Source organism: Gavia stellata, chromosome 18 (assembly GCF_030936135.1).
Source record: "Gavia stellata isolate bGavSte3 chromosome 18, bGavSte3.hap2, whole genome shotgun sequence".
Taxonomy (NCBI): Eukaryota; Metazoa; Chordata; class Aves; order Gaviiformes; family Gaviidae; genus Gavia; species Gavia stellata.
Window position 1 is genome coordinate 17015668 of NC_082611.1, and position 24339 is coordinate 17040006.

A 24339-nucleotide genomic window follows, 5' to 3' on the forward strand; every position below is an offset into this window, starting at 1 on the left:
CTCCCTGCCTTAGCAATTAGCAGGGCAAATCGTACACTGAAGAAATGAAGACCGAAGTCACTGAGGTCTAAACACTCAGTGCTTTACACAGGGGAAAGGGAACCGGTTTCTTGCAGGTGGGTTATTCAGTACTGAACACTGGAACTTGAAGGGTGAAGCATTTCACAGCCCAAAGCCAGGGAAAAGGTCTTGGCAAGTGTCACTGGGGGAAGCACCTGCCTCTAGAAGCACCAACATGAAGAAAAGTCAGGGACCTGAAACATATTAGAAAACTGGAAAGAAAAGAAAAGGCACAGGAGGAAAACTGGGGGAAAAAAAAAGAGGCTCCAGATGACCTGTGTGCTGAAGGCACAGTGACTGGAGGAGTTTGTGCAATTTGGAGCAGAGGGCTGGGGACGGGAGCTCAGCTCAGACCCATTCTCTGGCATGTCATCTGACAGCAGGCCACAGGGAGGAGCAGTGCACCCACCGACCACAGCACCACTGCTAGCACCAGGCTGGAATCGGGTTTCCAGCTTATCAGGAAGGCCTCCACGTACAAAATTTTCAGGATGGAGGAGTGGGTTCCATTCAGTATCGTGTCCTCTGTTTTTTCTTCCCCTTTCTTTTCTGTTCCTTCTCCTTCCGGGCTCCGGCTGTGGTAAATGTGATACAGTGAGCATCTAAAAAGTCCAGCAGCTTTGCCTTGGAAATTTTAATGCCGTTCTGTTTCAGCTCTGTGTGCAGCTCAGCCAGCTCAATTGGCTCATAAAAGAGAATCTTGTGGTACAGGGCTGTGTTTGAACGGATGTAGCACCTTACTGCCTCCAGCTTATCTTCTTCCCGAGCCGCTGCCTGAGATGCCGGAAGCTCCTCTTCCTCCTCCTCGGATGCAAAAGCACAGGCTTCAAATCCATTCACAAAAGAACTAAAAGCAAGATCAAGTAGGCCAGAGATGAAAGAAAGAAGAGGCCATCAAGGACAGGACCTGAGCTCCCCAAATCCCTCGTGGCCAACCCTGTGACTACCCTCTGTAGGATCCCAGGCTCTCCAACACCGCACCCACAAAATGAGTGAAGCAGAACATGGCACGTGTTCTACAAACTTCCTCATCCCAGTGATGATAGCGCTGGTCCTGCTCACCCAGCCCCGGAGCTGCCTGGCATTCCTTGCTCCCGACCCATAGCACCTACTGCTGCCATACTGCGGCAGCCTCTGCCGAGTAGCGCTGTGCCGCCCTCTCCCTACTCTAGCTGCAGGTTCTCAGTCAACGCCGAGTGCTCCTTGTCGCTCCAACTTGCACAGATCAGGCAGGCCAGATTTCAGCCTTGCCCACATACAGCCGCAAGCACTTTTGTGTTCTGCAAATAGCTTGCTGGGAATTAGACTAAAAAACCAAAGCCTGGTTCTTTTGCAGGAGCGTGTTGACCTTCAAATGACACGCCCAAGGAGGTAGCAGGGTCCCTGTAGGCCACACAGACACTCACCTCTGTTTGCCATATTCCTACCTCATCTCTGCCCTGCACCATTGACTGTTTTGTTTAGTAATTTGTTCCCTCACCTCTGTGAACCGAAAGAGATGTCACTTCCATCCACTGAAGAAACTGCAGACCCCTGAGATGCTGAGAGCATTGGTTCCTCACCATCAGCTGCCAGAGACCATCTCTCTGGAGATACAGATGACCTTTTCTGCTCTTTGGCTCCTTCTGGGTGATGTGTCATTTGAGTTCCCTCCTCGGGTGCTGCACGGCCTGCTTCACGGGATCCAACAAGGTCATCATCAGCCCTCCCCACAGGGAGCACTGATGAAGCCGCAGCAGCTTGCTTCCTTTTGCCCACAGCCCTTGAGGCATTGGCACGCTTTCCACCTGCAGTCCGGTCTGCCTTTGACTGCCTAGAGCGTTTGGCCGGGGACTTCTGCGGGGGAGGCTGGGAAGCTGGGATTTCATCCTCAAAGTCAGAGTCCACATCCTGGTGAGTATACTGGAATATCTCCTTCAGCTTCAACACCATCTGGCGTTTTGGGAGAGCACGAACTCCAAATCTGAAAGAGAAAGGTGGGAGCTTAGGTTAAGGTAATGCCGCACCTTCCACTGTCACAGCTCAGGAAGGGGCTCAGGCCAGGAAGTCCAGCGGTCAGCTGGAAAAGCGTGACATGACCTCCAAAAACACTGACTGGAGCTTCACCGAGGTTTCGCTTTCAACCCAGGAGCTTTCTTTCACACTACCTGCCAGCAAGTTGCTGCTCATAAAGAGATGTACTCGTGGAGGTAATGCTAACCTGCTCAACTCCTTCTTCAGCTCTGGGGTCTCCATGATGGAGTAAGCTGGCATTGGTGTCATGGGAGTGCTGTGACACTTGTCGTTCTCCTGACAGGAAGGTTCTGCAGCAGAATGAAATTACCGTGATCAGAATTAGTACAGAAAGGACTTAAAATGGCTGATATCTTCCTCTCTTAGCGGCAGATACTCTAATATTATACAATAATTGTTTAAGTAGCACTACTTTTCTGCAAGCTCTTTTCCTTATTACTCAGCTTCATATTGAACAGCACAGCCAACACTTTTTTCCTAAACTGGGATACTTGGGTTTTATTGACTTTAAATCAGAAAACAGCTTAAATCAAGACATATGTCATGTCTGAATAAAAGCCCATTCAGGGCTTTGTTAGAACAAGCAATGTTTGCAAGGCAGCTAAAAAACCACATTTACTGAATTCTGTAAAATGGTTCTTCTCTCAGGAAGGGAATTTCCTAAGAGGGACTTGATGCAGAAGAAACTGAGCAAGTCAAGCTCCTGGGGTCCTGAGTTAGATACTGATTTAATGATACCAATTTACTGATACTGTGAACCACAGTCAGTCTCACACGTCGTGTTCTAAACACCTGTTAAACTAATCACTTATTATGGCATAATTAATAACTTACTTAATTAGATACTATGAGATCAATTACTGGTCTTAGATGGAAGGAACCATGCAAGGATACGTGCCGGGCACGCAGAGGTCTGTTGTGAGGGCCCAGAACTAGCAAACAGAAGGCAGTTTTTTTGTTCTGTTTTGGTTAGGTTTTTTTTCCTCCAGGTACCCGTAGCTTCTGCAAGGAGTACCATCACTATCACAAAACCAGTGTGACCGAAATACAAGTGGCTGTGCTCCAGGAATCCCACGTTTAGATATGCTCTCTCCCACATCAGAAGATGACTGTACCTCCTTTGTGCCTGGCCCTGACAACTACTTCAGATCAGAAGGCCAAAAGACCCTTTCAACATATCAAGTGAACCACACGTGAGATGACCACTTCATATGAAAACAATTTAACCTAGTCCAATAAATCTAGTATCAATACAAACTCTCACCAGGAGTCTTTACAGGATCTGTCTGACAGGCACCTGCTGCAGCTGACAACTTCTGAGACAGAGGAAGCACCTCTGGAAATTCATCTTCCTCCTCTTCTCCATTCCAGTCATCCCAGATTTTGGAGTTCAGGTAACTCGGTCTACTGCCCACTGATGAACACGCCTCAATAGGACTCTTTTCAAGACAGAGCAAAGCTGTTCTTCTGCCAACAGGACTTCCTCGAAGAGGGGTACTGCCCTTTATTTCCTGCACGTGGCCTGGGCTCTCGCACTGGTTATGCCAAGAGCCAGGTCTGGGGCTGCTGGCAGTGCCGGTCTTTGCACGGCTGACCTGGCTGGAGTCCTGGCTGTTACCTCTGACTGGAGACAGATACTCAATGTGCCAGCAGTCATCAACAGGGAGTGGGGGCTCGTCACAAAGCAAGACGCTACTACTCAAAGAAGGCAGGCTTACTTCCTTTTCACTGTCCTCTACCTCAACTACACTGATATTTGTTTTATCTTCCAACGACTGCTCATGGCATGGAGGCACAGGTTCGGATAAAAATGAGATCTTGGCACGTTTTCTTTTTCTGTTGGTGTGGCCAGGGGACAGGAGAACTGGATCCACTGGAGAAAGTGGTGGGGAGTTCTTGGAAAATGATCCTGCTGCTGGGCTGCTGGAAGGGCTCCTTTCACTGACTGAGCTCTCCGTAGGCAAACGTTCGTCTGACAATGTTGTTTCACGAACTTTTATTAAATTTTCAGTCATTTCATGGTTACTATTACCGGCTGCTAAGTTCTTTGTGCTGAGTTTAGATCCTGGACTCTTTAAAGAATTAATACTTGTGACCTGAGTCTGTGTTGAGGAACTTCTGCTTTTGCTCAGAGCCGGTGTGCCTGGCACTAGCCAGGAGCTGTCTGTACCTGGAGACATTTCATGACCAAGCATTTTTTCAGGGCTCAGGTTTGGACTCCGTTTGCTCTCCGTACAAGCATCTATTTGTCTGCTGAGAGACAATTCAGTGGACATCTTTACATCATTATGTATATGCACTGTATCTGTAACGCCACATGAAACCTGGGTTGATCTCTGCTCTGTTTCAGTGACTGATGAGTTACGTTCGGGTTTTGGTACCTCAGGACCTCGTTCTATGTTTGTACATTTCAGTTGCCCAGGGATTTCCATTTTCTTCGGAGCAGAGCCTGACTCTGGCGACTTCTTGTCTTGTAACTCCATTTCATCATCAGAAGATAAAACAATAACATCACCCTCCTTGTTCCCCTGAGCTGCAGCATCCTGAGTTCTGATGACTGGTGATGACAACACTGGGACATATGTATGCTTGTTTAAATCAACGTGGGGAATCTCTGCCAGAGAAATTGTGTTCTCGTTTCTTGATGCAGTATCCAGCTCATTGGCTTTCTGAAAGTGTATTTCATCAGATGGGAATGATTTTTCCTTTTTGTTTTGCTTTGGTGTTGACACGCATTCCCTGGCAAACTCTCTCTCTGATTTTGGAGATGCAGGTGAAGAGCCAACAGCAGGAAAAAGGGGCACATACGGTTTGGGAGAAGGACTCCCATAAAAACCGTTCCTACGTGGAGAGAGGTCTTTTTGGGACTTGCTGTACAGAAGTGAATCATTAACATCAACATGTTTTTCACTAAAAGCCTTTTCTGATTCTTTGATAACTTCTTTCATTGCGGAAGGTTCACAGTAATCTCCCTGAGTTGCAGAAAATAAGCGTTCATAACTTTCATTTATATTAGTATCACCGTGGAAGCCAGGAAACTGTTTTTCACAGTGATCTGCCTCATCATGTGAGACCTGAGATGACTTGGAATCCTTCACACCTTCACATCTCCTAACGGTCTCTCCTTCATTAGCAGTGGCACCATGGGATGCTACGTCCCATTTTTGAGATTCACTGCAGTGAGACACAAAAGTGGTCTGTGGCTCATTCATACTCTTGCACCTATTTATATTCTGCATTTTCTCTTCTTGTGCAGACGAGTTACTTTTAGATCTTTCCACATCATGGTCATCCCTCAAATCTTTGAAGCTGTTGCTTATTGAAGCAGATTCAGATCTCTTTACCTCTTCCTCCTCAGTTTGCTGGTTTGTACCTTGGGCTGCCTCAGTATCACTGCAGATGCTGCAGTCTGTTCCCTCGCTCACCTCTGTTTCACCTTGAACCATCTTCCTCTGAGTTGCAGCAAACTCATAGATTTCCTCCAGCTCCTGTTCACCCACCCCATTGTCATCTTCCTTCTGGCATTCAGGGTTCAGCATAGCTACTTCCTCCTCATCTTCACCCACCCACACTGACTTCAAGAGGTCTTGGAAGTTCTCAGCTCTGTCCTCACAATCTTTGTCATCCCTCACAGAGATAAGATCATCTTCTGAATCCACTCCAGAAGACACCTGACTCTCTCCAGTGTTGTCTTCACACTTTGCCATCAGTTCCCTCACACAAAACCTGCAAGGATATAATAGTAATGTTAGTATTTTCCTCCTCCAGTATTTCTTCACCATTTGGCTGCCTGGTAACTCTTGTGAGCCTTGTAAAGAATTTGCATGAGGATGCTGGTTTCCTAAGATGTACAAGATCCAGTATGCTCCTGAAATTCAGAATTCCCTTTTCCAGGTGTCACTCACATGAAAGCATCAGGCTCACTCATCCCTTTTTATGTTTAAGACTAAACAAGTATATGACTACACTAACACTCCTCTGCCATTTGCACTGGTGAGAGCCCCATGGAATGGCTGGGGCTGGATAATGTCTGCCATGTGCAAGCTTCACGGCTTTTTGGAGTGACATGGCACTTCTGTACATACATTTTGGCAAGACCCAACCATTTCCACCCCCCCGCTCCGTATCTCAGCAACTGCTCCTATTTCAAACTCTTTAACTAGTGCGCGCCTAGGATCACGACCGAGGATCAACACCTTAGAGTTCTAAGCATCCAATACATTATGCAAGTGTTGTTCAGATTAAGTGCATCGCTAGTGCAATGCTTTGAGAATCACATACAGAAGATATGCTCATCATCGTCAACATCAGCTGTCAATAAACACCCTGGGACAAAACTCTTGGCAAAAGTCTGCTAAGCATATACTGAACACAGAAAATCTCAACACAGATACAACCTGAAGAGAAACTCATGGAAAATATGAGGGTAGGATGTTCTTATGCGCAAGTTTCATTTAAGATGTAAGCAGAGGACTATGGAATTTGTAAGCCACTAAAACTGCAATGGAAGATATCAGGTTGGGGTCTGTGTGGCTGAAAGCACGAGGGGATCCAAAACATGCTCACTATACAAACCTGGCTGCCAGAGCCCCCACCTGGGGCAGCACCCCAGCAGGGATGTCAGCATCAGCAGCGTAAAGGTATCGCAGGAACGCACACACCGCCTCTCCTGTCACGTCACTCAGCAGCACACGGCGTGTCTGTGCGTTCCCGTCCTCCTCCACTAAGAAGCCTTGGCTGTGAACCTGGGGTAAGAAGAAAGCAAAGTCTGTTTGCTAGTAATGGAAAAGCAAGGCCAATGTTCTTGTTCCTATCAGCTTACTCCTTTCATTCAGCAAAGTCTTACCCTGGGACCAGGACCTGATGCCTCCGAGGGAAACCAAGATGATCAGTTACGCAGAGCTTCATACGGAACAGGCCACTTCCTTCCTGACCCTACAGCTTTTAGCTTGGATAAAGTTTGACTACTCGTTGTTTTAGTCACACATATGAAAGATGGTCTCAGAGTTCTCCAGTTAGTTTTGGAATCAAATTACTTCCCAGAGCACAATTTCCAGAGTTATCTACACCTCTCTACAAGCGAGCTTCCTCTGATCTGTTTTGAATTTACCTACCCTTGATGCACTACCAGAACTCTAGTCCTCCTGGTGTCTCACAGGAAAAAATACACCATACAAAATACTACTCCACTGAACTGGACCATTATCTACGTGGGTCCAACTTGATCTCAGGTTTTGGCGAAAATGCATCTCCAGGTCAGTAACGTCTCACTTCTTTTGCAGCCAAATCACGTATTGTGGTATCTGAAACCCTCCAAAGTTAAGGAATGCCATCCAACAGAAAACGTGAGCTCCGAAATCATCTCTGATTAATTACTGCCTCCTTGTTACCCAAAATCTTTGACAAAGAAGCGTACTCCCTCATCTATACAGAAAATAAACATGAAACGTTGCTCTGCAGGTGAGGACTTACAGGAAAACAACTCTCTCCAGGATCAAAAATGCAGCACGGGGCCAATCCTACAACTCTACCCACACAAATGGTTCCTGCCCATGCAAACAGTGGATGGGAATGCTGAAGACAGGCAGAGTTGCAGGGAAATAATAAGAACCTGGCTAACCCAGGGGCTTTTAAAGTCCTTTCATTTGTGGGCACACACACATTTGCTAGTGGTTGTGAAGATCCCTTATGAAATTTCACATTCAGACTGCTGTATATAGGAATATATACTGCTGTATATATTCCTATATATAGGAACTTGCTTCCCCTCCCTGAGCTTTCACGGACCCCTTAAAAATGGCCCAAGTCACCTTGGGTGGAAAGTACATGCATGAGGATAAAACTAATTCCACTGTTTCCAAAAGGGCAGCTTTAAAGAAAGGCCCCTTTGTTAGGGAGCTGGCTGTATGGACTAGTGGCAGCTCTGTGAAATAGCAGAGTTCAAATCTTAGGCTCAGTGCCTTTCACTGTCCCGACAGGAGGCTGCATAGGAGCAGGCTGGGAACTATTCAACCCAAAATGCTTCTGGGAATATAAGAACTACTTCACTAGCCTTGCAAAAAGCACAGTTCAGTGCAGCTACCTCCAAAGCAACTCTGAGAGTGACAAAACCTCTGTGTAGGTTATTTTCAAGTACTTCCCAGAATCTCTCTACTCCATACTCCAGCTTCCCAGCCTGGGTGACAGGCAGGACACACCAAGATGGACAAGGCAGTCTGCACTTGCACAGGTACAAAAATTCAAGGGCAAAAAGCACTTAGTAAGCTTCCTCCATTGCTCACGGGCAGAATGCAAGGAAGGATCCTTGCCTCCCCAGTCTCCTCAGAAAAAGTACCACATTTTCCACCACTTTGTCAGGATTCTGGTTTCCTGAGCTGAAAAACCACTGCGGGTGCAGAGGCACTTGCCAATAGGCCCAGCAGTGCTCTGTGCTGATTCTGTAGCATGAACTGATTGTAGGTGTGGGCAGACTGGGCTTTCCTGAAGCAGAGGAGGAAAGTATGTCAGCAGTACTTACAACTTGAATGGCCTGTGGACACCGTGCGTACAACACAAACATGTGGGCATAAAGGACTTCCCCAGAGTCCACCTGGAACTGGACATCACTTAAGTGGGGGTTGTTGACCATGGCACTGAAATCTTGAGCCAGCAGCCTGAGAGAGGACTAGAACACAGAAGGAACACAAAGGCAGAAGTTACGTTACAGCTGTCAAACATTTCCCTGAAAAATAAGAAGGGAATAACCAGTTTATCAGCATTGCTGTACTTTGGGCCCCAGCCTGGACACACTGCCTTTGCCTCCTGAAGCTAATCATCAGCATTATCAACTTCAGGTCTTCCATATGACAAATAAGCAGACAAGTCTAACAGACATTTCTGGCTTTGTTTTCCTCCACTTTTTCACAGTCTGGCAATTGTGAAGAAAGGCCAGTCGTGTTATATTCTAAAGTACTTGTTCTGCCTTGTATTACAGCACATTATCACCCTCAGATCTCCACCACACCATTTCCTGATGTGGTCTAGCCACTGCCTACAGTTGGCCTCTTGATCTACTGCCTTCCACCACATTTTTAGGAAACTGTAATTTCCATTTTGACGGACTTGAACTCAATTCACTATAATTAGAGTAAGAGAAAAGAGGATGACTCAGGGATGGGGTAATGAGCCTTTCTTCTCTCATTCACTGTCTGGCAATTACAGCTGAGAAGAGCAGCTCTGCAACAAGGGGCCCACATAGAATAAAACTGATGTAGGTGTCTAGTTCAAAGGAACTTATGTGCTTGCTACTGAAACCCCTTTTGAAAATTCCACTCAACTGTGAATAAAAAAGAAACATAATTTCTATTACCGTTCGAGAACCCCTTGCTGGAATTTTGGGAAGGGCTTGTTGACTGAGCTACCTGTGACTGGTTACTGGTGATGGTAAGGTCAGGCCTGGGGCACGCTGCCAAAGACAGCAATGATGAATGCTCTGTTTCTGCTCTGGAGCTGCTCCCAGTACGAACCCACCCCAGGCAATCTTCTAAAGACTCAGACCCCTCTATGCAAGCGTTGCGGCTCTGGAGGTGGCCAGTGCTTCAGAGAAGTGTGAAATACCCTCATCTCATGGTTGAGAGGCTGTCTGACTGTAAGTGGAAACCAGTTTATAGTTAGCACGCTAATCATTGACCTTGTGCTTTTCAAACCTACTGCAGAGTTGAGGAACTGCAAGTTTTATTCCAGTGAACATCTGCATGAGATGCAGTTCCACCTGGAACAACACAGCTCTTTATTTTATTAGCAGGTTTCTACATTAGCAGTGGACTGTGGAAACCCCACATTTCTACTCGCTCCAGCATGTGTTTGCGGGCAGCCAACACTAATTAGCACCAAAACAGCAGCACACACCGGAAGACTTCTTCCAGGCCTTCATAGGTGGGCTACAGAAGACTCTGCATGTCGTGGCAGTGGTGTGGACTGATCTCTAAGGGGAAGACAGGAAGCTCAGTCTGGAAACTAATCTGATGTTTCTTGCTTTCTTATTCTTGGCAGGTAGGATACCTGCAAGACAGTACCTCAAGAAGCCAGCAAACACAGACTCCTGATGCTACGTTCCAGGCAGCAAGCCCAGAACAGCTTTCCTGCTGATGCTAAAATTATGAATCAGGAATGGGGAAATTAAATAAGGCTAGAAACCTCCTGGCTGCACCATTCTCTGCGCAAAGCAAACAGACCAGTTTGAAGAAAGCTCCGAGTGGGCATGTGTTCGTGTTGGAGAACACTCCAGAACACTCTCTCCTACTGAGGAGGCCAGCTAGACTGGACTCCACAGATGTGGCAAGGGTCTGAAGCATGGGTGGGGGGATGTGTTACCAAGGCAATGGATGTATTTGCTCTATGTGGTTACGCTCCGTCTGTGCTCATATAAAGCACAAATCTCTCCCACTGGCAATCCAACTCTTCAGCAACACTTCATTTGCTCAGGAAAACTATCATGGAATCAAACTAAATACGAAAAAATTATCATACTGGTTCTGCTGGTAGCAGTTGGGTTTCAACAACAGTATCAGAACAGTTTCTGTATTGCTAAAAGCCTCTGGTTTAATAGACTCGGAAGCTTATAAAACAAGGTGTTTTTTCCTGCTAAGGATTTTTTTTAATACCCCCAAAGAATATCTAGAGTTTCTGTAACAAGTAGCTGGGATGCTCAAGTCTAGCAGATTCCCACCTCACAGAATTGTCTCCTTTTAGAAGTCTCTTAATTCTGTTAGCACAGTATGGAAGTGCTTTCTCAAGGCATCAAAATGTATCTGGCATCACGGCATGATTATTTATTATCAAACCGAAGATAATAAGTTTCACCAGATAAAGTGGATGACCCTGGTAAGAAGATGAATTAGGTTTTTTTATATGCACTTCAATTGAAGAAAACTGATTATACATCCATGAGGGATTACATATCCACTGGTGCATCTTGGGTAAGATGTGATCTACAGAACACTACTGGCTTGATAAAAAAATAATCTGTGACTTACTAGCCTGTATTCTTCAACTAGTCACCATAGAAAGCACACTGATTTTCAAGCTAGATCCTCTGACATGTTCCCACAATTGAGGGTTTTCTATACTAAACCTTTTAAAAGCTCACATTAGCAGCAAAAAAGAGCTCATCTTCCTCACAGCATTCCACATCATCTATCAGGCTTTTATGCCAGCTGAGAGAATTCATTGTGAGTCAGTCAGTCCTTGCAAGAATTCTCTCTTCCACTGCAAGGCACGGTGTGGAGAGGAAGGTGACAGAGGAGGAACAGCTCCATTCAGGACCACCCAAAGTAGCTGGAGGAAGCACCAGGCAGCTCTGTCTCTCCCAGGCTGAAGCCAATTTTCTGTTGGATAGCCTGGGCATTAAAGCAGAGTACTGCCTAACTGCAGCTGCATCCCTAGTTCCTACCCCAAATACTTGTAGTGCTATAACAGAACTCTTTAACCTGGTTCTCTTTATATAAACTATGCACAGACTGGCCTTATGTTACCTGTCATTTTAAACCATCAGGTAGGACAAGGACTGAAAAATCCCCAGGCCTGCTTGTGGGCATCAATGAAATACCACCACGTCTGCTGATCTCACCTGTGCCCATGATGATTCCTGAGTGACTGTGAACCTTAAGCACCTCTTTGTTTCTATGGAAAGGAATGGGAAATATTCCACAATATGAATTGCACAAAAGCAATAGCTTCTTTTTTACAGTGATAAACAAATACAAAAAAAAGTGGGAAAAAAAGGGTTGTCCTTACTCTTTTACAGCTGCTCATCAGGAGGCTCTTCTCTTTGGATGGGGGCACAAAGCCACTATGTGGAGTATCACTGGAAGTCAGTTCTTTTCCTCAAAGAAGAAAATGCACATCACAAATCACATACAACTTCTTTGTGAGACAGAGTTATGTAAGAACTCCTAACAGGATCCTTGCCACGACAGCTCCCCGAGACAGCTGCTATAACCAGCCTGACTGAGTTGAAGGCTCAGCCTCTCCCTCATGCCTTTATTGGAGGGTCTGGTTCTGGGCTGTGACAGGCTGTGGGTACCCGAGTACCGTTCAGCCATGAGCAACACCAATCTTCTGCAGCTCTGTGTGTGCAATAATCATTCAGATGGAGGAACCGCAGAGTGCAGCATGCTCCTCTGCTCTCACGTCTCAGTTTTCCTCCAGAGGGAAAAAAACTATAACACAGAGCAGGATGGGACACACCACGGTCTCATCCTAGCAGACAGGCAGAATGTATCTTGGATGCGCATTTCAACCTAGACAAAAAGCTCCCTCTTGCACATCTCTCTCATACAATTGTCTCAAGACCTGAAAAGACAGTGCACATAACAGAAAGACTGTCCAAATAGCAGGGATGAGGATTTTGTCCCAGCTGTTGAACATGTCTGGGCTCCCTCCTGGAAGAAAATACTTTGATATCTTTAAGGGAATTTTAAAATAGAATTTAGTATCTGCTGTCCAGGAGTTCTCTTAAACGCTGGGATTTATGAATCATTTCAGAAACATCAGCTTGACTGTATCTAAAGGTTACTGCAGAAAAACGTCCCCCCACTATATCACCTCCCAGATCAGCATCAACATCCTGAGATGTCATGGCTCTCCTAACCTAGCACAGCATAAGTCTGGCTCTGTGTAGCTGAAGGGACTAGGGACAGGGCTCGCAAAGCTGCCAGAACTTACCTGGCTGCTCCGCTGCCTGAACGTGGTCAACATCAAGGTTCCACTGAGTAAGGGTAAGTCCCTCCCTGGCCAACTCAACTAGGTCCTGCAAGGTCTGAGCATCCTTCTGGCTGTGAGATAAAAACTGCCCATCTCCTTCAGGGCCTGACTTGGACTCATCAGAAGTTTGGCCTCCAGCCTCTGTGCACGTGGGCTCATGAGAACTGAGGTCAGGCTGAATTTGCTGGGATACTTTCGGCTGATCTGATCCCACCGATGGCAGAAGGTTCTCTGGCTTATGATTCTGATCAAAAGAGGAGGAAAAAAAAGACACCAATGGATTAGGTCTCGTTTTATGTATTTGCAGAGCTCAGAGTACAGTCTCTACTTCATACTTTTGAAACATCCAGTGAAAGATTACAGAGCATTCCCCAGGTACAGGGGCTTCTGAGGCAAAAGCTCTCTGCAGTTTTATGAAGGACTCTCCAGAGATAAGACAGCTCTGAACAGAAGAAAGGAAACTACAACAGAAAATGCAGAAAAGGTGGTTTCTCCAGGAGCATGTCTGTGCAGGCAATTGCCAAGCAGGGAGAAAGGATGGTGGAAATGCTCCTGCTCCAACTTCTAAATATTTCATTATAGCTGGAGCGCCTGGCAACAGTCACAGCTGAAGCTCTCCAGGTGCTTCTGTTCTGAGTTCTGAAATGCTTTTGCAGTTACATGTAACTAAATCAAACTTCACCTTGGAGCTGATATTTTCCAGGTTTGGTCTCTGTTCCCCAATAAAAATAGTTTTGTTTGTTTATTTCTAAGTAAAAATGGTTTAGCCATTTCTGTGAATGGAAAGAATCAGATGGGAAAACATACTCTTGCCATGATTTTAAAGGCTTTTCTACTTTTTATTTTTAAACTTCTCTGGCAGTTTTTGGCTTGAACGAAAGGTCAAAAATCTTCATAGAATGGAGCCCCTCCAGTACAGCCCTAGCTTGCCATAAGCCAGTGAAAATCTCTGGGCTTTGACTAGGGAAGGAGTATTAAATAAAGCACCTATATATGCACAGTAGTTTTTGAACAGAAGCACCAAATTCTTCAAGAAAAGAATGAGGGAAGGAAGGGAAGTGATATCCTTCTCAGCATGCAAGTGTGTGATGAAACCAAAAGAGCTTTGTCTACTTCTGCAGGCCCTTTTTATAAAAAAACAGAGCATTGAAAGGGGCAGGAGATCTAGATGAAAAACAGAATGAAACAGTGGAACTGAAAATTGGATCAAAGCTCATATGCAACAAGAGGCAGTGGGATGCACAGGGAAAGCCTGAAGTGCAAATGCTTCCCTTTACAACTCTAGGTGCGCCCCACCTTCTCCTCTGTGCCAGACAAATACCAGTCTTCAGTTTAAACTGTTCACCCAGATCCTTGCTGACTGCAACACATGGGCAAAGCTCATACTAGAATCAATCAGAGAAAAGTGCCAAGAAGGAAAACAAGAGTCAGGCTGCTGTAAACGTGGACAAACTAGCGGCAAAATGACCACAATGGGGTCCCTTTACTCAGTAGTCTCTGTTCCCATCAGTTATATTTTCTGAAAGCTCAAGGAATAACATGGTAATGTGAGCCTTGGCCTCCTCTCCGAAAGGGAGAAATGGAAGTTCAAGATCATGAAACCTAACTGTGTGAGACCAGGGGACAACAGGGCACAAGCAGTATGGGCGTGCAGAGGCAGGGGATCACTCCTTTACATACCAAATGAGGAAACAGAAGGGTTACAGGGGAAGTGAACTAGGGCACACAAGTATCAGAGCAAGGACAAAAGAGCATCGCACCTGCACAGGCTTCCAAGGTACAATTGGAGGGGTTAATCCAGCAGTGTAGAATGATTCAGGGTCACAGGGTCCTGTCAGAGCACTGATATTCCATAAAAAGCACTCCCTGGCTTTAGACAATGGCAAGAGCCAGGTTGCTTTCCCAGATTCATCCTCCAAAATCCTACTAGTGGGAAGCTGAGGGGTGGGAGGGAACTCCACCTCTTCTGCAAGCAGCATAGCTACTCGCTCTTGGATCCTTTTGCGGGCCTTCTCTGGGTCCTGAAGCAGTAATGGTGGAGGTGCAGTTGGGCCTCTTTTACGCCGTTTTTTCTCTTTAAAAAGAAAAGGAAGAGGAACCCAAATAAATAAACAGCTGAACGCATAAGGCAGAGGAGCTCAATATGCCAGCTCCTTCAAGTGCTGTAGTCAGTGATGACCAAAAGACAACAAGCTGAACACAACTCTTAAGATTCCCGCAGGTAGTCCGAAGCCTCACATCACCGTTATGGGAGAAATGAAGTCCAGAAAAGACTGACTCTTGCTCGCGCTGCTCTGCTGCCTGTTGGGAGCTGTCACATCTCTACAAAAGCTGATCGTTATGGAAGCAACTGATATCCATGCAGTCTACCTCCCAGACCCATGGAACGGTGCCTGTACGGCAGTGCTTCACAAAAAAGGGAGAGAAAAATGCCAACAAATCCGTGAAGGACTCCTTTGCTTGTGTACTGGTCACTGATGATACCAAACCACAGCTCACACAAACACTGAGCAGCTTTCACTTGGAAATCCTGTGTCTTACTACATTTGCCTTACTAATGCCCAACCCCAAATCCAACTGGGAGTACTTATTGGCAGAAGGAGACCTGAGCAGGGTCATGAAGAGTGAAGTCTCCCCTCTGTACAGCACTCAACGCTCTCCCCTGGCAGTTCTCTTCCTTTCTAAACTTTTCTGTACACTGAAATAGCAAAGCACATGCTCAAGAGCATGTAGTATACTCATATGTACAGTACAGAAAGAAAACAGAGATAAGAGATAAGGCTGAAAAAGCTGCATTAATCCAGGTTGCAGCAGGATGAATAGAAAAAATCTGCTGCAGGAAAAATAACAATAATCTTTTCATGTTACTTCTTTTCACTTCCACGGTTTACAAAAACCAGCAGCTTATCTTAAGACTATTTTACAGATTCAAAACAATCAATCAGTGAAAAAAAGCATAAGATTCCTAAGGGATTTCACTAAAACCCATGGACATCCTGCAGTCTTCCTTGACTGTGTGTGGATACTGCATATTGCTGAAGCTCTGACAGCTTAAACAAAACAGAAACAGGGCTGTCATCCCTCCTATACCCAACAGGAAAGTTTTAGTGAAGAGCAGGCTGTGTTACATTACTCCTCCAATAACACAGCCTTTGACACTAACTCGCTTTAACACATACCTGATCCTGGCTTCCATTTGATCGGCAAAGCAGCCACTGGTTTCACATTTGTAACTGATTTTGCTTGTTCCTGCTTTTCTTGCTCCAACAGAGAGCGTGACATTGCCATAGCAACCAGCAAATCTTCATCCTTAGTCTCCATTTTGGCCCTCTTCTGTATTTTCTTGGAGTCCTCTTTGGAGGAGCCTTTTCGCTTTGACCTGTTTGGTTGATTGCTGAAATACAAGAATGCAGCAGGAAGCCCAAGTTAATGTGGCTGGATCAGAGACAAGAAACACTGAGCACTCCAGACCAGCTGCTCTACTTGCTCAGAGAGATTCCCATATCCAGGATAATGAGAAACTATTCACTACTTTCTTCCCTAGCAGAGAGCAAAGGATTTCTTACCATCCATGGAATTTAGGGCAATCTCATTGCCCTAAATCTTATTTGAAAATCTTATTTTGAAGAGGTAAGCACAAGACCACCGCACTGATGCAACCATCTGCTATCTCTACCTTGAACGCTTTTTTATACCAAAGGGGAATAAACAAGTTGAAGCAGCGCAAAACCAACATCACCAGAAAATGCTTTCCCACTCTTCTGCTTCCGCAGGGAACAGGAAACGGTCCTTCCTCAGCACAAAGGGACTTATGAGCCCTTCTACAAATTCAGTCAGGCACCACTTGCTGTACTCTGAAGATTCTGCTCAAATCCAAGACAGCAGATGCAGCTCTGCACCGAGCACATTTCAAAACACCACGTCTGTTTCTTCCTTGGCTTGTGTAAAGCACATATATCCAGTGCAGCCACAAGCTGAACAGTTGAGGCATTGGCACGACAGATGCTCAAGAGACACTGCATACTCGTACTATGTGGTTTGCTTAATAAGCTCAAACACACCATTCAGCTTTACTGCCTAATTGCCTCACAGAGCACAAGTACTTCTGTCAAACCAGTGTAAGATTATTTACTCCCCGTTTTGCTCCCGCCTGCTGACTTTTAAAGTCATTCACCACCTGACCACTTTTGAAGGAAAGCAAGATAATTTCTCCAACTAACTACCACATTCTACTTATGTGGTACTGGGTCATGGCTCTACTTGATCTTTTTATGAATGGTCAATGTCTCTCAGGCCAAAAGAAAGTTTTCAGCATCTTTTATTTTCACCAGCTTACCTGGGACACTGAAGAGGTGCATCACCAAGCGAGGACACCTGCAACTGCACTGCCTGAAGAAGCAGCTTAGGAGGAACATCCATCTCGACAGCACAGCGTTTCAAGTGACTGACTCGGCTCTGTGGGGTTTGGAACTGCTTCCCGCAGATGGGACATTCAGGGACCAGTGGTTTGCTGGAGGATGACATCTGCGCTTCTTCCATCTCATCCAGACACCTGCGAGATGATGGCAAAGCTTACCTCTGACGACTTTAAAACTGTCTACGCTAAGATTTAAGCCATAGTAAGGAAAAGGGAGCACAATCACCCCTAGTATCTGCAACAGCCAAAGAAACAGCCCCTAAACAAACAAGAATTATGTACCCACCACTGTGATGAGTATGATGTATAACAGCTACATGGAAATTATGGCCTCAGAGGGAAATTAAAAACATGCTGCTCAGAAGCAAGCGCAGGTAATAACCTTCTTTAACTTCACTGCGTGTCCATCACCTAATCCCTCTTTCTGCATTCATTCTAACATTCCCGCTAACCATTAAAAAAAGAATCACCCTACCAGAGAAATGGCAATTCTTCCTCACCTGAAACAGGACTATTTCTTGTCCTTCTTACTACTTTTGTAGGCATGATCACATGCAGTGTCAAGAATGCAAGCGTTTTCAAATCAGATATCCCACTTGACAAGGACAGTGTTTTATGTCACAGAAAAGGGACCAGTCGAAGTCAACACTGCACTTCAGAGTGAAGGATAATGAACTTCTAATAATTTCTAGTAGGCCAAAACTATGTAAAAACTTTTAATTGTTCTTGTGGTGGTGCATTCCTTCCCCCTCTCCCCTGGACTGCTCTATGATCTCAGGAACTCCAGCTAGGCCCTGACCTTTGTGTAACGAGTTGGGTGGTTAAGTGTCCCTTGACGGTTCCAGGAATTCTTGCATGGCTAAGGCAGGGAACAGCACTGACTGTACCAGGCACTCCTGTTACCTGACTGAGGCAGGTAACGAGCGCAAGAAGAATGGGACAATCCATCATTCCCTAACAGCCCTGGAGCACTCCTTTTCAGGATCGTAACACAAGCGGAACGACACCATGGTTACAGAAATCCCATCATTTTACTAATGACTGAAGCCAGTCATCCTGTGAGCCTATAAACAGCGGTCCCAAGTGAGACCCTTTGAGCTCTCCTGGACTGCAGCGGGCTGTGACTGGCATCTCCCTCTGAGTGGGACGCCTCTCAGAGTTTCGCAAACTCTCCAGTTTGTGAAATTTTGGAGGACTGCACCGAGCTGGTGACCGGACCTGGGCTAAAACCTTCTCCTCCCCGAGACTCAACTCTGGCCTGTTGAGAAATGCCGAGACATTTGAAGGGAGTATTTTCACTGAAATCGAGGGGAATTTTTAGCAAAATTATATATTCTTGTATATATCTTATCTTTATGTCTGTGAGTGTGTGTAAATTGATCTGTAATCAAGTTATTGTTGTGATGAGCTTGCTTTGTAAATCTTAAAACTAATCCACGATTAAGTGCTGCTAAAATCTTATGATTTACCTCAAACTGTGAATGAACCTCAAATTGCTGCTAAATACACATAATCCTTTAGATAAAACCCGTTGACCAGGTCTGGGACTAGGATTAGACCTAGCCACACTTAGACTCCTCTCTGAGAAGTTTAGAAAGCAAGGGGGTCTATTCCGAACCTCATGACTCAACGGGAGGATTTCTTTAGTCCTTATACCCTTTCCTTTAGACATGAACTGTTGACAAAGTCTGAGACTAAGTCTGGATTCAGCTTCACCTAAGCTCCTCTTTGAGAAGTTTAGAAAGCAAGGGAGTCCATTCTGAACCTGGTGACTCAACAGGAGGGTCTTTCCTATTTTTATCCCTTTTGTTTCTCCGCGCTCTCTCTATGTATAAATCATTCTGAGTTGATTCTAATTTGATTTTCCTTTGTATGTTTTAGTAAGTGGACCTTGCCATTGAATTCTGTTAAGTTGCATTTTATAAACTTCTATTAAAATCGTTTTTGCCAATACCCATGACGGGGTGATTCTTTAAGCGGCCTAAACCACTCATTTGCGACAGTTCTTTTTCTGTCGTCTCCAAAGAGATTCAGGGTGTGAAATCCTGGATCTACAGTACCTGTTGTAAAAACCACCCCCTGATTAGGTAATGACACACATTACTTATATACACGGGGCTGTGTAAGAGACCATTCATCTGATGCACTATGACTGGCGATTACTAGTTTGCCAGTGCATCTATCCATCTACAGCTTTATCTCTTGTGATGAAGACTGCTATCAAAAAACCCATGGCTAATATAACCTCATTTTACGATTACACGCTTAATAATTCAGAAAGCAGACTTAATTTCCAAAAAGCATTTCTGACACACTGTCACGGTTTTACAATCTGTCCTCTCAAGCAGCAGTAAATATCTGAAGATGGAAACAGCAGTAACACCTCTAAAGCTGCAGCTGTAGACAACGTGATGTAAGACTGGACAAATCAAAACACTCTTGTCCTCTGAAAGTGCTGTTAATTCAAGCCATAAAGGTCAATGCCACTATGCAGATTCCCCTGCTACCATGTTCTGTAATGGCTAAGCTGAGTGAGCAGTCTATGAGGTTAAGGGGGAGAGTATATGGAAAGGACACATCATGCTGGTCTTTCACCTGTTAACATGCTGCTCTCGTCGCGTTGTGTTCATGGCTGAGAGGTCCTTCTGGCAGATCTGACAGAAAAACAAGCCTGCATCCTCTAGGCTTGCCAGGGCTTCCTCTTTGGTTTCCTGCTGAAGAGCCAAAGCCAGAGAATCGTCATGCTCCATGGATGGAAGGTGGTGGGTATCTGGCAAAGAATGGAGAGATGATCTAAGACAGAAAACTGAGAATCCTGTACGAAAGGCACGGAGCTGTCATACTTGTCATTATTAGTTTATTAAACTAGGCACGTAAAAATTAACTGAAATCTTTCTCTTGCATCTTCACCTTTGATTTCTCACAAGGGAATGTACAAATGGCACTTTTTAAATGCTACAGGCCTGCACCACGCTGGAGCAGGAGGTGGCAATTCATTCACAGTATGTCACATGTCAGAGCCAAATGAAGGGCAAGTTTTGGCTAAAGTTTCTGGGGAGAACATGGGATCTTATACACTACATCATAAAACACAGCAGATTTTCATGTCCGTACAGAACCAACAGGGTCTTGACTTATAAAGAACCAAACCAGAGTAAAACTGCTGTGAATTCAATTCACCTGCATAAAACATACTACTTTTGTAGAGTGCTTGGAGATCTACCAAAGATGGGGGCTACCTACGAGTCATATTTACCTAACAGCTACCTAACACTGTCCCAAGGGAAGGATGACAAAGTTCACTGATCCTGTGGGAATTTCAACCTGTTTCCAAGAAGACAATTATCCCTCCAGCATTGAGCATAAGGTTAATTCAGCCTCAGAGAAAAGCTGGGAGAAAAGTACGGATAGTCCTTTAACAATAGAGAAAGCAAGTTTTCTCAGCGATCTGGAGTGATTTATTCAGTGCTGCACACTGAGCCACTAGGCTAGTTGGGAACAAAGCCCAGGAATCCAAACTGCTTCTCATGCAACCATTCTCACCAGCCCACAGCACCCTTTCTGCAGGTACAAGAGGTAACAAGAGAAACGTACCATTCTCTGATGGATTCTGCTCCTGGCTTTCATCAGGGAAATCCTCGCTGGCTACAGACTTTGGCAAACTATCATCTGTGCTGTGTTTTAGCTGCTCAGGTGCCACTCTCTTGAATTGCTGCATTCTCTCCACTACCAGCTCTGCTACCCGCATCTTCGACCCTGCGAGCGGCGGTATCTTTGAGGTGGGTGAAGAGCAGGTCCCTGGCTGTGTAGCAGGATGGAAGGATAATGTAGTCTGGGAACAGCCACTCAGAGTATTTACTAGAGGGAGAGAAAACACCTGAGCTTTACCAGTCAGTTTTAAACACATAGCTGAGCTGCCCAGAGAGCTGCTGGGAAGCCTTCCCCAACAGCAGCCTAAGCCAGGCTCAGTTTTGCAGCAGCCATTCTTAGAGGAAGAAGTGAACAATTTTAGCTATTACGTGACTTTGTACTTGCTAACTACAGTAACAGTATCAGGCTTCTGTGCTACAGTGGAGTTTAGATATCTCTATATCCCTTTTAGAGGAAGGAATATTAAGGAAGGCCTTGCCTGAATGTCACTAGCGAGAGCAACAAGCAAGGCAGCCCTACAGCCCCAATCTCCCCAGCGTTCCCACTGCAGGATGTCCTGTGGTTCCTGCTGTTCTTTGCTTTGATCTCCAAACCCCATCTGTGGCTCTGAGCTGAAGGGACCATGAGTCCCCAATAGAGGTGGTAACAAGCAGGAGGCAGAGGCAATGCCAAACTAACACCTCAACATACCACTGTTCTGCTTGAGGTATCCTGTGGATAGGGGCAGCATGCAAGATGGGACCAAAGATCTCGCCAGCCCAGTATCTTATCTCTGAGCAGTCAGCAACATATACTTAAGAAAGGGTTGATCAGGACAGGACAGGTACAAAATAATCCTTCTCCTGGCTGACCTTATTTATCAGTTTAAGGACTTCCAGCACCGGTGACTGCATTCTGGCCATCATGTTTAATAACCACTGAAGGATTAATCCTTTTTGAATTAATCCAAAACCTTTCTTAACTCCTTTATATTTTTGGCCTTGACAACATCCAGTGGCAATATATTTCACAATGCAATGATGCTCTCGGTGAAAAAGCACCTCAATATATTCTAAGCTTGCTTCTAGATGATTTGACGGTGTTTTTCTCAGTTCTGATTTTGCAAAAACCAGTGAATAATGACTCCATAACACATCACTTTGTACCAATGCTTCACCTTACTGAAGGACATTTTCTGCCTGCCTGTAGCACAGAATGCACCCCCGGATAATCCTAAGTAGCTAAGTGTAGATGGAAACACAAGATGCAACTCTGCTTTGACCAGTGCTGCTGTATGTACCCCCGAGAGGTACATACCTCTGAAGAGGTATGTACTGAAGAGCTCCACTGAACTACAGAGTGTTTTCTGTCCTAGCCTATCTTCTGTTTGAAAGATTTCGGTTCACTCACCTGTCAGGGTCCTCTGGCTACACTCACTAGCCACTGTACTCAGCTGACTGGCAGGGCAAGGGTTTCTCCTTCCATCTTCTTGTGCCGTTTCACCACTACTACAGGCCACAGTGTCACCATCTTCTTTGTGCACCAATGTTTGCTCCTTTGGACCCAAATCTTGAGGCAAGTTTGTTTCCTTTGCTGCTGGTAAGTGATGATGGTTTTGGCTCCTTGCAGCAGATTTGCCTCTTTGTAATTTGCTTCTCGCCGCAGTGCTCTTTGACCTGTTCTGAGCCCTCTTCGCTGCCTCAGCATCCCCAGCCTTTTTCTTCGCTCTACCCAAAAGATTCGCCCACAACTCTTTAAAATCATTGTCCTGTTCATCCATTGGCCTGCAGGTTCCAGTAACACTGTGGCCTAACGACACTGTGAGGATGGGAGAGCAGGGGAAGACACCAGAGTCAGTTCAGGTTTGCATCCTCCGTGACCTGCAATTTTCACCAAGTCCCTTCCGCCACCTCAGAGATCGCCATTCTCCAGACTTCAATGAGGTCAACACAGCGGGCACTTCTCCACTGTTCTGACAGTTCATTCTTCCACTCTTAGTTCACAGCCATTTAGTAGAGCACATTCTCTTTCCAAGAACCCCACTTGCTTTCACACATAATCCATCGACAAGTTGGGTCTTCAGAGGTCTCCAGACTGTAAGTTAAGCACCTCAGTTTGTGCAAAGCATGCATAGGATCTTCATTATATGCTATAGGGCTTCAGAAAGACACTTTAAATAAAGTCCTTAAATAAAGAAATAAAAAAAGGTGGTTATGTAGGATGGTATACGCAGATGCACTGTGGGACAGGGCTGGGGTAGAACTTTGAAGGAGGAGAGAATTTGTATAAAGTAGTAAGATTAGAAAAACCACATATTGACCCAAAACGCTATCACTATAATTGTATGACAGACATGCACAAGCTACACTAGGGAAGAAGAGGAAAGCTTTCAAAATATATATCTGATACTGGGTAGGCTTTTGTCCTGGAGCTCAGGATTTGAGACTGTCCTTTTTTTATATGCATTCATACTTACATTTATATAACGTAAGACTGCAGCAGAGGAGAAAAAAAACACCCTATGCTGCAGATCAAGCAGCTATTCTAGAGCATAGAATTCTGCTTTGCGACACAGCAGCTTTAAAAAGGAGAGCCCGACCTCATTTTGAGAAGTAAATAAAGGCAGTTTCTGGCATTTCAGAAGAGTTTCTGGGACAAGTCTGAGAACAACTCTATCAAACACGTTCATCCTTTCCCTCCTCTTACCTCCATGGTTGCTCACATTCAGGATTAGCTCTCCTGCTAACTAATACTGAACTCTTCCTCTAAGTACTCAATAAACTATGGCACTGACCGTGTTTCACAAACTGCTGTCAAATACAGACTAAACAAATGGTATTTTTAAATGAGTTTCTTAATCTTTTCAGCTACAGTAACAACAGCAGTAGTAGCTAGGGATTACTTGGAACAGCACTAGGTACAATGTCCAGATGGAAATGCCATCAACCCCCAGGCAACATTAAAACTGGATCTCTAGTTTTAGACATTTTGATTGTCCTCTTCTTCCTTGTCCTAAGTTCACTATGGTTCTGGCTATTTTACCAGAGGTTTTATATTGCTCCCCAAACCTATTTCCTTCAAGCCTAAACGGGAGTGTTTCACTTGGAATGGCAGCAGCTGTGGTTCAGTTTCTCCAGTAAAGCTCTGGGCACAGAAAGACTCAAAAAGCAGGAAAAACACATGCGAGATTGTTTTCTCAAATGGCTTGGCTGCAGACATGCAAGGCTAAGGAATGCTGGTTATACACTTTCATGGGTCAGCCTTTCCTATAAGCAATTACAGATGTTAATGGATTTATTTATTTTAAACTCAGGCTCCCAAACCAGCAGAGGATTTTGCTGTGAATCTTGGAGTCATTTCCTGTTAGAGAGAAACTGAAGCTTTACGTAGCCAGTTCATAAATTTAATTTTCCTGGACAGAATCTTGGTGTAGTTATCACGGTAAATTGGCCATTTTCTTCTAAGTAGGAGACAGC

The 24339-nt window shown here is 45.1% G+C and overlaps 1 protein-coding gene across 1 annotated transcript; it reads right to left on the bottom strand.

Moving 5' to 3' along the window:
• Nucleotides 1–457: 457 nt before the first annotated feature.
• On the bottom strand, nt 458–22719 carry SLX4 (SLX4 structure-specific endonuclease subunit). The gene is made up of 14 exons (XM_059826392.1): nt 22274–22719; nt 20828–21091; nt 19829–20003; nt 17153–17368; nt 15996–16210; nt 14577–14890; nt 12778–13060; nt 11848–11936; nt 8591–8737; nt 6649–6818; nt 3338–5799; nt 2261–2363; nt 1541–2023; nt 458–907 (listed from the first exon to the last, which is right to left on the bottom strand). The coding sequence occupies exons 1-14, from the start codon at nt 22641–22643 to the stop codon at nt 571–573; spliced, it is 5628 nt and encodes a 1875-aa protein (XP_059682375.1). The 5' UTR covers nt 22644–22719; the 3' UTR covers nt 458–570.
• Between the last annotated feature and the right edge of the window lie 1620 nt (nt 22720–24339).